At 50.4% G+C, this 13,107-nt stretch overlaps 2 protein-coding genes across 2 annotated transcripts in view; one reads left to right on the forward strand and one right to left on the reverse strand.

Moving 5' to 3' along the window:
• Positions 1-7,357, reverse strand: POLR3D (RNA polymerase III subunit D). Its single transcript, XM_075556545.1, has 9 exons — positions 7,231-7,357; positions 6,764-6,933; positions 5,851-5,894; positions 5,209-5,360; positions 4,964-5,088; positions 4,595-4,763; positions 3,958-4,220; positions 2,962-3,114; positions 1-2,840 (listed from the first exon to the last, which is right to left on the reverse strand). The coding sequence occupies exons 2-9, from the start codon at positions 6,926-6,928 to the stop codon at positions 2,718-2,720; spliced, it is 1,194 nt and encodes a 397-aa protein (XP_075412660.1). The 5' UTR covers positions 6,929-6,933; positions 7,231-7,357; the 3' UTR covers positions 1-2,717.
• Positions 6,665-13,107, forward strand: part of PHYHIP (phytanoyl-CoA 2-hydroxylase interacting protein) — a 25,779-nt gene continuing 19,336 nt past the window's right edge. Inside the window, exon 1 of the mRNA XM_075556546.1 lies at positions 6,665-6,736. The gene's annotated coding sequence lies outside the window, so the exon portion shown is untranslated. The remainder of the gene's footprint in view (positions 6,737-13,107) is intronic.

The following is a 13,107-nucleotide window of genomic DNA, read 5'->3' on the forward strand; positions in this document are numbered from 1 at the left end:
TCATTTCTCCCACACTTTTATTGACGAGGTCTACAAATTGGAGCATCAAGGTTACAAAGACAGGTCCCGAGGTCTTGGGCAGCAGTCGGAAGACTGAATCCCCCAGACAACTCTGACGTGAAATGGTTGATGGCACGTGCTTCTTCCTCGAGCTTTCTAGTTAGTCAAAGAAGGGAAACCAAACGAGGGGCTCTGAGTTTGTCCCAGAAAGCAGATTAGCAACCACAGAAAGAGCGATCACAACGGAACTCCATAGGGCTGCGCACTCATTATCTAAAGGAGAGCGCACTGGGGTCCGGAGGAAAAAGCAGTTGGGCAACCAAAGCTTAGTCTCACAAGCAATGGGACTTCCAGGAGTACGTTTTCACAAGGAACCCTGTCCACTCATCCTCTCTAGATTCGGAAAATGCAAAGGCAGGCTTTTAGCTACAGGCGGAGAAGGGGCCGGACAATGGCTGAAATCAACGTCTTCTTGTGATGGGTCTCCTTGTGCCCCCACCCCCACCCCTGCACCCTCACCAAATGTCAGGTCATGCCCCCGCTTCTGGTACCTGTGAGTGTGACCTATTGAGAAGAGCATTTGTGCGGACATAACTAGTAATGGACTGCAGCAGGGTGGGCACTATGAAAAAAGGACTTGGTACCCTTAGTGACTGAGAAAGCGACCAAGGAAAGAATAGCACGTGGCGACAGATCCTGGAGTGATGCAGCTAAAAGTCAAGCGGCTCCCAGGGCTGCCACGGGCCACCAGGAGCTAGAGGAGGGGTACAGGACAAGAGCCTTCCAGCGAATCGGACGTGCCAGCAGGAATTGGGACTCACAGCACTGAGTTTGTGGCACCGCTCAGCAGCCCTTCAAGCTGGGAGACTTGGAACTGCTGGCTGGGCAGCTTGAGCTCAGTGTCGGAAGAGCTTCAGCCATTAACAGGATGAAGCAATAGAAAAATGCGACGAAAGGAAGACATCACCAAAGCCTCCGGGGCTACCTCAATGGTGATGGAGGCGGTTCTTATTGGACCTCTGTGCTGCCACCCCTGCTCACGAGGCAGTGTGGTAGGACCACAATAAAGGGGAGCCATGACACCCGCCTGTAACCAAAGCGAACACTGCTGCACGAGACTTTCCATAACCTCCACCAGGCCTCACGCAGCGGAGCCGGGGGGAAATCCAAGCGGCCAAAGAAAGAAGACTTTCTCTTAAGAACTATACATTGGAAGGCCACAGTATTACAAGATTCTGGCCCTGAAAACTACAAGCTGGGACCGGACTCCATGCTGAGTGGCTGGGTCTAGTGATGTCTCTCAAGATCAAAGGCAGAATGCGGGCTCCTCACACTCATTAGCTCCTGTCAAGTGCCAGAGGCCATTCATCAATAAATTCCTACTGTTTCTTACCCAAGGTAGTTTTTTAGAAATAGCTCACTTAAGTACCAAATATTTGACTCTGTGGCAATGTTCTGAGTGAGTGGTTAGAGCTTTTGCTTTGAGAACTATTGAAAAGGAAGCTTAAAGAGTACTGCTACTCTTTGGTGGGGGTAATGAATCCTGGGGCCATGTCACGCCCAGCTCTCTGTGGGTGCCAGGAGTCCTCTCGGGGGCTTAAACTTGTTGAACTGTGAGGGCGGTGCGGGATCAGGCAGTGAGTCGTTCTGCTGTACACAGTCAGAACCAACTTGACAGTCCCGAACCACCACCACAAGAGGAGTCACCTGAGGATTTTTCACTTCACACACGAACAGGCAGGAAGCCTCGGCTGAGCATGCCCAGGACAAAAGGACAAGCTCTACCTGCACTCACACCTTCAGATCATCAGACCACAGGCGGCAGCACTATCCATTCGGAGAAATTCTGTTTTGTTTGAAAATAGATTCAGGCAAAGAGAAGGGAAACCAACAATTACTGAGCGCCTACTGCATTGTCTGGCCTTGTGAAAGTTTTTCATCTCCTATGTCCCACTCAATCCTCACACCGACCCTGTGAGGTAGGAATTATCCTCATTTTTGTCAGATGAGGAAGATAAGGCTCAGGAAGGTTAGAGAGTTTGTCCAGAGTCACTCAAGTAACTGATGGAGCCGGAGCTGAGGACAAAGTATCAGACCCACACATTCCCTGCTCTTTCCACCATGCTGCCCCTGCCCCTCAGGAGGAAAACCCACAGAGAAAAGACAGAACTCAAACTCACTGCTATCAAGTTGATTCAATTCAGTGACCCTAAAAGGGCACAGTAGGCCTGCTCAGTGGGTTTCTGACACTGTAACTCTTGGGGGGGGGGAGGGTAGAAAGCCCCATCTTTCTCCCGAGGAGCAGATGGCGGTTTCAAAATGCTGACCTTGAGTGGTTACCAAGTCTGTAATCACTTCACCACCAGTCCTTCCTCTTCCCAACTAGAGAACCAAGAGGGTCACTGAGAGGAGGAGTCCCCACTAGCCTGGGCAGAGGCAGTCATTTTCAGAGTAAGACATAAATAAAAAATAAATAAAAGGGACCAGTGCCCCGCAGTGAGGATGCAGTGCCCACAGCGCGGGCCGGACCCTGGGCCATGCACAGCTGCTGGGAAGGAGCTGCTGGCGCCGGGCCTAAGTGGATAAATGGGGCAATGGTTGCCAAAGGCTGGAGTGGAGGCAAAGACAGGCCTCTTCTGGGCCTCACAGATCCCAGAACAAAACATCTGGAGCAGGCAGCAGCCATGGGCAGTCGCCATCTTCCTCCATCTGCTGTTTTACCGGTGTTTGTGATCCAAAAGGGATTCAAAATCAGGGGAACATACAAGTTTGTGTTTCACATGTCCCAGGACTGTCAGATCACCCGTCCGACTGTCTCCAAGGCCCACGGACACCAGCTCCTGCAAGCGACAGACAGCGATGAGAACCAAACCTCACACCTCCACCCATTTCTTCGATCACGTTTCATGCTCATGATCCCCAGAAGCCTGCCCCCTTACTTTAAGAGCCGAGGATGCTCACCTGCAGGAATGAGCAGGAAGTGCCCATCGTTACATCCAGTGTCACCTTGCCCAGGAGGAGTTGCACCTTTCCCGACTTGCGGATGAGCAATTTGCCCACCTGGCCCTCTGTCAGGTCACCCAGAGTGCAAGTATTCTCTGCCAGTCTGGCATCCTAGAATGAGAGGAAGGGTGAGAAGCTAGGTGAACCTTATGCTACCCTGCCCCCAAGAGGCAGCAGGCTTCAAAGCTTGGAATGTGCTTCCTTCCCTAAGAGGGCCTTTTCCTGGTGCTGACTGACACTGGTTTAACAAACAAACCCCAAGCTAACTAAATACTAACAAATGGATAAAACAGAGATGGCTGCTGGAGCTGAGTGACAGTCCCTGGGAGTCTATGTTTTCTCATTTGTATATATTCACATTTTTCTCACTATAAAAAATAGATGCATACCATGGTAGTTAGAATTCTGGAAACTCCTGGATTTCCTCCTTGGAGGAGAAAGATTTTCTCTCTCCGCTGACTCCCTGGGGAGACGCTCTACTGACAAGACACCTGGCACTACACTGACAGACCCTGTGCCCTAGGAACTGGAGGAGCCACGTGGAGACCCCTGCCAGCGTGAGACTTCCCACCCACTGGCCTGTGTTCTTCCTACATTTGGTGTCATTGCATGTTTCGTGAGTCTGAAAGGGACTTTATAGATTGGTGTCGGACATAAGGGCTAATATTGGACTTATGGACTTGATCTCCACTGGGCTGGGATGTTTTCTCAATATCAACCGCTTTTATATACATATGCGTGCTTATGAATGTTTCTCTAGTCTACCCAGACTGATGCACCTACAAATTGGGATGGGAAGCACAAAGACCCACAAACCCCTGACGTATAGAAAACCCTGCCAAACCCCTGACGTATAGAAAACCCTGCCTGTGCTTCCGTCATATGCACTGGAGCTGACACGCCTGTCTCCCCTTGCAGTTACCATGTTTGCACACCACGCAGCCCTGCACGTACTCGGTCTTTCTCCTGCTTTATGACCACCATGTGTCCATCCTCGCCCTGCACTTCTGTCTTGATAGGCTTGATGTCCTGAGTGGGCGGCTGGCCAGGGAGGGTGTCCGGCAGCTGGAGGAACAGGAGTTCTTCCTCCTTGGTGAGGCTCAGCTCCCTAAGCAGCTCAGCCACAGATATGTCCTTTGGAAGGGCAGGGGTCTTCCTGGCAGCTTTGTGAGGAGCCTTCGTCTTGGCCTCCTCCTCATCTTGTGGCTCCTCTTTCACTGCCCGGGGCAATACAGAAGGATGAGCTTTCATGAGTCCACCCTTTCTACTACATCGCCCCCTACTATACTCAGCCCCTCACCCCCAGTTCTGGCTCATCACTGAACCCTCACCCCCAGTTCTGGCCCATCACTGAGCCAAGACGTTTGAGGGACACATCAGTTAGAGGGAAGGACAGCAACAGCATGTTCCGCAGCACCTGATGCTGGGCCCGCCAACCCACGTCAGCACTAGAACCTTCTGAGAGCAAGAACTTCCCATCTTCTGTCCAGGTGCTGGGTTTGTATAGGTGGAATGGCACAGGATCTGCCTATTAGCAGTCTGGGAGGCTCTGCATAAAGCCACAGAAAAGAGAGTTACTGGCACAAAATACCTTTCACAACAGGCACATCCACCTCCATGTCCTCTTCCTTGGGGCCAGTCAGGCAAGGTTTAACATCTGGCTCTTCACTCTCCTCCTTAAACAGCCACCCAGAGTGAGCCAACGGCAACTGAACAGGCATGTTCCGAGTGTCGTTCCGCAGCCCAGGGTCGTCAATGAACTGTGAAAGAGTCGGAAGAGTCATATGCTCTGGCCAGCACAAGCGCCTCCATGGAGTTCACCTGAACCCCTTTCCAACCAACAATTCCAGCTGCTCACCAGGATTCCAGGGCATCACAGAGCCTCCGCCCCTGACCTTGGCTCCCCAGCTCTTCCCCAAAGCCACACCAGGGCCCCTTCTCTGCAGCCCCCTGTACCTACATCATCCTTCTCCAGCATGCGCAGGATCTGTCTTGTTTCTTCATCCGTCTCTCTCTTCTCCTTTTTGATGTTGATGATATGAGAGGGCCCCATGTCTGACATATCCACTGTCTTATCCCAGTTCCCTAGGGAAAAACAAATCACTCGGGTTACTAGCGACTTCCATTACTCTTGCCCTTCACACAGGCAGTCTGGGCCCAAAGCCACCACGCACTCCTGCCTCGGGGCTTCCAGCAGCCGTGTACCTTTTTTCTTCATCATTTCCGCTGGGCCCTGCTCAAAGATGGAGTGAGACTGGATCACTTCAGGCCGACCCCGGCCACGCCCATGTCCATCTCGCTGCCGCTCTCTGTCCCTCTCCCGTCTCTCCTTCTTGACAGTTACTTCTTCTTTAGGCCTGAAAATCAGGTGAGGTGAGAGACACTACTTGCCCTGCCCCAGAGCACTCATCTTACTTCCCCACACTGCTCCACTCCACGCCAGCTGAGCAAAAAGTTCAGCCAAGTAACAGTACGAGAAGTCGACGCCAACCCTAAGTCTAATAACTGTCGTGCTTCCTTGGTGTGGCCGTTTGCCTGGCTTACCTTTCCATCTTTGTCTTAACTAGTGGCTCTCTACTCTATGTAAGAGAATCATGCCACTCTATCTCAAAATATAGTTAAATTACATTCCGTCCGAGGGATGTAGTCCCAGCCATCAGTACTTTTTTAAAAGGTCGCACACTTGAGTCACCTGGGAACCGGGGTTGAAATTCATTAGCAAAAACAAGTAAGCACACAAGTTTAGGTTTCTGGAAATACCTGTGTGTGTCTCAAACACACAGAGGAAAAGTCCCGTAAGCAGAGCAAACACACAAGGGGCAAGTATTCAGAGGCCTGGTTACTTACTCTTCCTTGATCTTTCGCGTGATGATGTTTGGGGTGAAGGTTTTCTGAAAGTAAAAGACAGGAGTCATTGATTTGGTTAAGTTCTGATCCCAAAACACAGAAGAGACTACAAATCCCAAAGGAAATCTTCTAGGAACCAGCCCCACCCCGCCTCTCTTCCACACACTGGACACCGTTTTCAGAGATTTCAGGATGGATGTGGCCCTGGAAACAAGCAATGTCATGCCACGGTGGCAGTGAGGTACAAAGAGAAGACGGGGGCAACAGAAAACGTTTTAACGAGTAGCTTCCGCTTTTGTCCACTGAGACAGCCTCTCAAAATTCCTAAAAGCAGAAACGGAGCTGCTCACCTGTCTCCAAAGGTCTAGCCAGACTGTTAAAAGCTCAACTACTAGACAGAGCAGATCTGCCGGCACTAGGATGAGAGACTGCCACCCCAAATTCCCACACTAAGTTCTTAAAAACCTGCTGCTTTATGTCTTTGTCCTTTCCCGCCTCTTCAGGACTACCTTTTACATGGACAGGCAGAAACACAAGTGCAGAGGGCACGGATCATTACAGGGTCGATTAGAAGTTTGCACACCCAGATCCACAGAGTTCCGAAACCTCTCAAATGGTGGACAAATGCTTATGTTTGCGTTGTTTTCACGGGTTTCTTAAGCGGCGTCTCAAACATACAAACTAAAGAAACACTGTGGCGTTTGAATGTCTTGGGCAAATTTAGGAATATCTTGCCCTCAGCAGCCTCTGCGACTGATGCCCACAATATAAGGAGGGGTAGGCGGAAGTCTGGACAGTCTGGAAGTCCGGAGGGGCTCGACACCACACCAGCACACAGTAGGCCTCACAGCACTTTCAGTCGACTCGCAGGGGCAAGGGACGCAAGGTGACTGGGTTTCTTTAGAATGGCTACCTTCTTGACTCCCCCGAGGGTGAGGTCCCTGGAGCGGACGGATGGAAGGCGGCCAGGGGTAAGTGGGGGTGCCGGGCGCCTCCCGATCAGCCCGCGGGCTCCAGGGAGGAGAGGCCGCGACCCTCCCGGCGCGCTCGGCTCGCCCCCGGCGTTTCCTTCCGACATGATGCCTGGGGAAGAAAGGGGGTGAGTGGGGAGCAGGGAGTCGTTCCGGGGGCCAGACCCACGAATCCTGGGCGTGACCCCCGACCACGTGGGCTCCCGCCCCACAGACGGCGCGTCCCTCCCCGTGCGCCTCAGCTCCGCCCTCTCCCACGTGGCACCGCTCCCGACCACCGGGCGGAGGCGCCAGCTCGCGCCCCTAGCCCGCTGCCGGCCGCCCTTCCGCAGGCGCTCCGGCCGGGCACGAGGCGGGCGCCCCCGTCCGCCCCCGGCGCTGCCCCGCGCACGGCCCCGCGTGGCCTCACCTCCGACGCCACCCGCACCCGGCGCTCAGTCACCGTGCCGGCCGGAAGTCTGCGTGGCAGGGCCTGGGCGCCGCCATCTTGCCGCGGGGCGGAAGTGACGCGAGGTGGGCGGGGCCGGGCCACCGTATTTATGCAGCGGCGCCGCGCCTCCCTCCGCCTTCTCTTCCCGGTTCTTCCCGGAGTCGGGAAAAGCTGGGTTGAGAGGGCGAAAAAAAGATGAGGGTCGACGTGACGATTTGGTGCCGCGCTGCGCCCCGGGCCCGGCCCTGAGGCGGGAGCGGTGGCGCCGAGCTCGCGGTCTTCGGCCGCTGCCACGCCGAGACGTGGGGACTCACCCCGGCGGAGCTTGCACCAATGGGGTCGCCGCTCGGATGGGGCGCCGGGCACAGGCGAGGCACGGACGCAGTTGCGGGGAACCCGGGGCCGGGGCCGGGGCCGAACCGTAGTCGCGGCGGCTGCGGCTGTGGACTCGGGACAGTGACCTTGGAGTGGTCACTGTCCCTCCAGGCGGTGGCCGCGCTCTCGCTGCGAGGCCCTTGACCGCTTGGTGGGGTCCTGGGGTGGGGCTGCGGGGGCCGCACGAGCCGACGCCTCGGAGGAGCCTCGAGGTCAGGGGGTGGGGGTCCCGGGGTGGGGGTCCCCGAGGGCCGGGGAGCTCACGGCCACACCGGCCCAGGTGCCCACTCCTGCTTAAACCCTGGAAAGAACCTGCGAAATGAAGTTCTTGGGAGAGGCGGATTTAAGAAACTTTTTAATTGTGATCTGACATAACGGAACCTTAAAAACGCCCTTTAATGAATGCTTGACCCTCCAAAACATAAAAACTTACCAGAAAGTTTGGGGAAAGGAAACGTTTCTACTAGAAATCCCCCTTAACAAAACAAAGCCAGTTGCGTGGAGTGAACCCGCCCTTCGAGCCCACCATCGAGTATTAAATTTGGGTAATGTACCCCATTACCCATCGCAGAGCTTTCAAGCTGGCCCACAATGTTGCATGCTCCTTTCTCAAACTTTTCTTGGTTGCTGCATCCAAATTAGTGATTCTCCCTTAGGTGGTGGTAGGAATTGAATTGTGGTCTATAAAATGTGTTAGAATCCTTATCCTTAGACCTGCAGAGGTTGACACCTATCTGAAACATGGCAGGCCCATGACCCTGGGGCCCACGTCAGGAGGCACCAGTAGTTGGCAGTTTCTATTGGCCATGCAGTTTGCTCTATCAGCAGCGAGGTTCATTCAGCAATTTAGCACTATCTCCCTTAGCAAGGTACACTTCTGTAAGCCTGTACATCAGTGGTTCTCAACCTTCCTAATGCTGCGACCCTTTCCTCATGTGGTGACCCCCAACCATCAAATTATTTTGGTTGCTACTTCAGTGTCATTTTGCTACTGTGATGAATCGGTGACCCCTGTGAAAGGGTTGTTCAACCCCCAAGGGGGTCTCCACCCACAAGTTGAGAACCGCTGCTGTAGATGTGACTGTGGAAAGAAGGTTTTCTCTGTTGTGTGTGCCCCTCAATGGAATGATCAAAAAGAGCAGACTTAGACTCAAGCAGAGAAGTACCTGACAGGAAGGTTAGACGCCACTTAGAAATCCCTGGGGAACTGCTTGTAGGGTTACCGGAGCTGAGACAAAGGACTCCTCCCTACCCCCTAACACAACCCCCCACCGCAGTCCCTCACTCAGGGCTTCACAGAGGAGTCCCTGAATTTGGACTTGTAGTGCCCCACACTGACAAACAGTTCCATTCTTCAAAGACACATGTTTGTGGTATTTCTATTAACAACAGCGCTAGGAAACTAAGGTAGGGGCCTCCTGATTCAACTATGCCCGCTGTTTGAACACAGATCATCCTTTTCCCTGTTGTAAATAACTGCACTGAACATCGGGTTTAGCTCCCATTTTGCTTCCTTTTGAACTATTCCTGAGGACAAATGCCCAGGCCTAGGGGTTTTGTTTTGTTTTTAAGTAAACTCCTTTATTTGTATACAGATGTGGGAAAAATTTTTTTAATTAAACAGATTCCTAAATAATGTTTATTTGGATTACCTGAGTAGTAATATTTTATCAAATAAATCTGTCTTGGGAGAAATATGGCCAGAGTGCTCCTCAGAGGCAAGGATGGTGAGACTTTGCCTTACATGCTTTGTACATGTTGTCAGGAGAGACCGGTCCCTGGAGAAGGCCACCATGGTTGGTAAAGTAGAAGAGCATGGAAAGAGAGGTGTGGCCCTGGACAAGATGGATGGGCCCAGTGGGTGCAACAATGGGCTCAGGCTCAGGAACAATTATGAGGATGGCACAGGACCAGGCAGTGTTTCAGTGTGTTGTGCACAACAACATGATGTAATCTAACAACCAGAACAGTGACCTTGGTATCGTAGTTCTATCACCACAAGGATCCGTCCAATTGTCCTTTCATAGTCACAATGCCCTCCCTCTTCCCAGCCTCTCCTGACAAACATTAATTTGATCTCCATCTCTATACTTTTATATAAGAAGGTTCTATAAATGGACCCCTACAATGCATGGCTCCTCGAGATAGTTTTTTCATTCAGCCTAATTCCCTGGATAGTTCCCAACTTGCTGCTCGTATCCAGTTTGTTCCCTGTGGCTGCTGAGCCTCCATGGTGCGTCTGCACCACTGTTGCTGAAACCATTCTTGGGAAGCTACCTGGGTTGTCTCCCAGTTTTGAACTCTGACGAATAAAGTTGTGATGAACATTTGTAACCAGGTTTTATGTAGACATCAGTTTTCATTTCTCAGCAATAAATACCCAAGGGTGCAATGGCTGGGCCGCGTGGTAGTTGTATACTTGTTGCTAGCTGGTGACGAGTTGCCTCCCGGTTCTCCCCCCCCCCCCCCGCCCACACACTCACTCATGCCAGTCCCCGCACCATGTAATGAAAAGCTGTCCAGTCTGTCTCATGGCCAGTTTAGGGGGAGATCCACAGGGTCTTCCTTGGCTGATTTTCAGAAGTAGATTGGCATGGCTTTCTTTTTAACCTTGGTCTACACAGTCTGCTGAAGTCCGTCTATCGTAGTAACTGATCGCTGGCTGCCCACGAGGCACACTGGCTGGGCAAGAACTCTGCCACTGAACCACTAATGCCTCTGTTGTACATTTAGTTTTATAAGAAACTACTGAGCTGTTTTCCACAGTAGCAGTACGTTCTACGATTCGTTCATGTTGCTAAATTGCTTTCACTAAGGACCGCTAATGCACATCCCTATTAAGAATATATATCACACATGAGAATACATATGCTCTTGTATATCCTTTTTTTATTATTGGCCCTTAAAGGTTTTAACTTATTTTGCTCAATTTTAATATTATATGAATATATTAATATTATGTTAATATTAACATGTTCTCATGTCTGAGAATACTTTTTTTAAACTTGTTTCCTGCATGCTGGTTTCATGATAACCAATCCAAAGCCCCCACCCCTCACCCTCATACACATACTGTGATAGTTAAATTTATTGTGCCAACCTGGTCATTAGGAACATGTGAGATCAGTTCGCAGTTTGATTGGAGGTTAAAGAGATAAATGGCTCTGCAAGGCCCGCCCCCCTCTCTCTTGCTCTCTGATGATTGGACCAATGCTGCTGTTGCTTTAGCTATGTCTCTGCCTCAACCTGTGAGCCACACTACCTGTAGGCCAAGCCAACCCATGGATTGTGTCACTAGAACTTGAAGCTCCTTTCAGACCTGCTTTGCTGTACTGCTGGTGCGTACATCACTTGAGCTTGAGGCTGCTGGATCCTGTCGCCTTGCATTGCTTGTGTTCAGTATCCTATCGGAACTACTTGGCTAAGCTTCCAAGCTACTGACTGTTGCTGACCCACCCTGCTGCTTGCTGCCTGTGGGCAGCCTCTGTCTGCCTCCTTGACTTTGGACCTGGCAGCCAACCTGAGTTGTTACATACACAGAGAGAGAGAAATCCTTAGCTCCTGAGTGAAGCGCTAGATGGAATTTCTTTTATATGATTCTCTGGGCTTTGAGTCTACCCTCGTTTTAGAAGCTTTAATTTTTTATTTTCATTTACAAAGGTATTAGTGCATATAGAAACATTTAAAACACACCCAGAAGAAAATGAAAATCATCTATTATCCCATCAATTGTTACATGCATTTGATGTTGGTTATTTTGAATGCATTTGATGTTTTAAAGTCAATGTGCTTTGTGTATGTATGGTTCAATAGTCTGACTTTCTCTGTTAGCAATAAACATCTTTCTGACTTAGTAAGTATTCTAAAGTTGTGATTTTTTTTAATGGCTAAGTACTACTCCACATCATTGCCTGGCACCATAATTTATTTAACCACTCAATTTCTGCACTACCTACTGGATTTTTACAGCATTTTTTTCATTCCAAAAGGACAAAAGAGAAGACTTAAATCAGATCTTCTACCTTGGGCATTTGCGGGGTTACGTTCTAAAAATGATTTACTAGGATTTCCCTTTAGGAATATTCCCCAACTGTCCTCTAATTTGGCTAACAGGCTTGCATCACCATTCCTTGTTCTTTCCTTCACTCTCTCCCAAAGAGTACATATTGCTTTATCTAGCCTCCAACGAAACATGTACATTAACTTTGGTGAGTACAGTGGATCTTGTCGATAATATTTTTGCCACTTTCATTTTCAACCATTGCATTCTTTTCTGGTAAACAATTACACAGATGCTCAAATGTACAGTTTTCTGGCTCTGAATACTTGGTTTCAGAAGGTTTAAGCATATTCTGTGAAAACCCAGTTCTCTTAAGTTCATGATGGGCAGTGAACGTGCTAAGTGAATAAAGAACTCTGAATATGTTTCAGTAGAATAAAAGGAATGCTTGGTATGAGAATGTCATTCAAGGGAATGCGATCCAAGGTCAAGTGCTTACACATTCTCTACGTGTAATTTATCTGCTGCATTTGCCAGACATTCCTTCTTTATCACCTGTAATTTCTAAACGTTGTAGGCTCTAAAGGTCGGTCTTTGGAATGCTTCCTTTTTTACCTCCTACACTGATTCACTTGGCAGTGGTGCATCTTTGTGACTTCAAACAGTGGACTCTATGCTAATGACTCTTAACTGTGTTATCAGTCACCTGGACCTCTCTGAGGAGGTATGCCTATGACATACCTCCACTTGGGTATCTGCTGGGCATCTTGAGCCTTGGCCCAAATCCAAATGTCCTGCATAGTTTCCCCTATCTCAGTAAATATCAAATCTAGTCTTCCTTTGGTTCAGGTCACGTGTGGTCTTTACGCTGCGACTCTCCTGTGCTACATCTAAATATGGCATCTCTATGTTTCGGGCATACCAGACTCTTAACCCCGTCTCACCACCAACTACCGTGGGCCAGGCCACGGTCATCTTTCTCAGGGATTATGACAACACCCTCCCAACTGGCCTCCTTGCCCCCTCCTGGATCCTTCAGTTTAGTTGCACCATACCTTAATTAGCATAGTTCACATCAAGTCAGGTCTCTGTTCTAAAATGTCCAACGGATCCCCATTTTAGAACACAAACCAGAGACCCTCATGGCCCACCAGCCCCTACATGTCCCTTCACTTGCCAGCTCTCTGGCTTCAACTCCTGCTTCTGACTACGCTCTACTCACTCATTCTTCTCCAGCCCTACGGGCTGTTTTGCTGTTCCTAGAGCACACCAGACATGCTTCCACTTCAGGGCCTGAGTAAACAGCATGAGGCTACGTCTGTTCTCTTCCAGTGTCGGGAGGGAGAAGGAGAATCCCACTGCAAATCAACCCAAGGCCGATTGCCACAAGGTAGGGGTCAGACGTGCCTCCATCCCCACGCCTTTTTACCCTGTTCTGATGCCAACCATGCCTCCCAATGAAACACTACTTCCTATTGGTC

The sequence above is a fragment of the Tenrec ecaudatus genome, chromosome 8 (assembly GCF_050624435.1).
Source record: "Tenrec ecaudatus isolate mTenEca1 chromosome 8, mTenEca1.hap1, whole genome shotgun sequence".
Taxonomy (NCBI): Eukaryota; Metazoa; Chordata; class Mammalia; order Afrosoricida; family Tenrecidae; genus Tenrec; species Tenrec ecaudatus.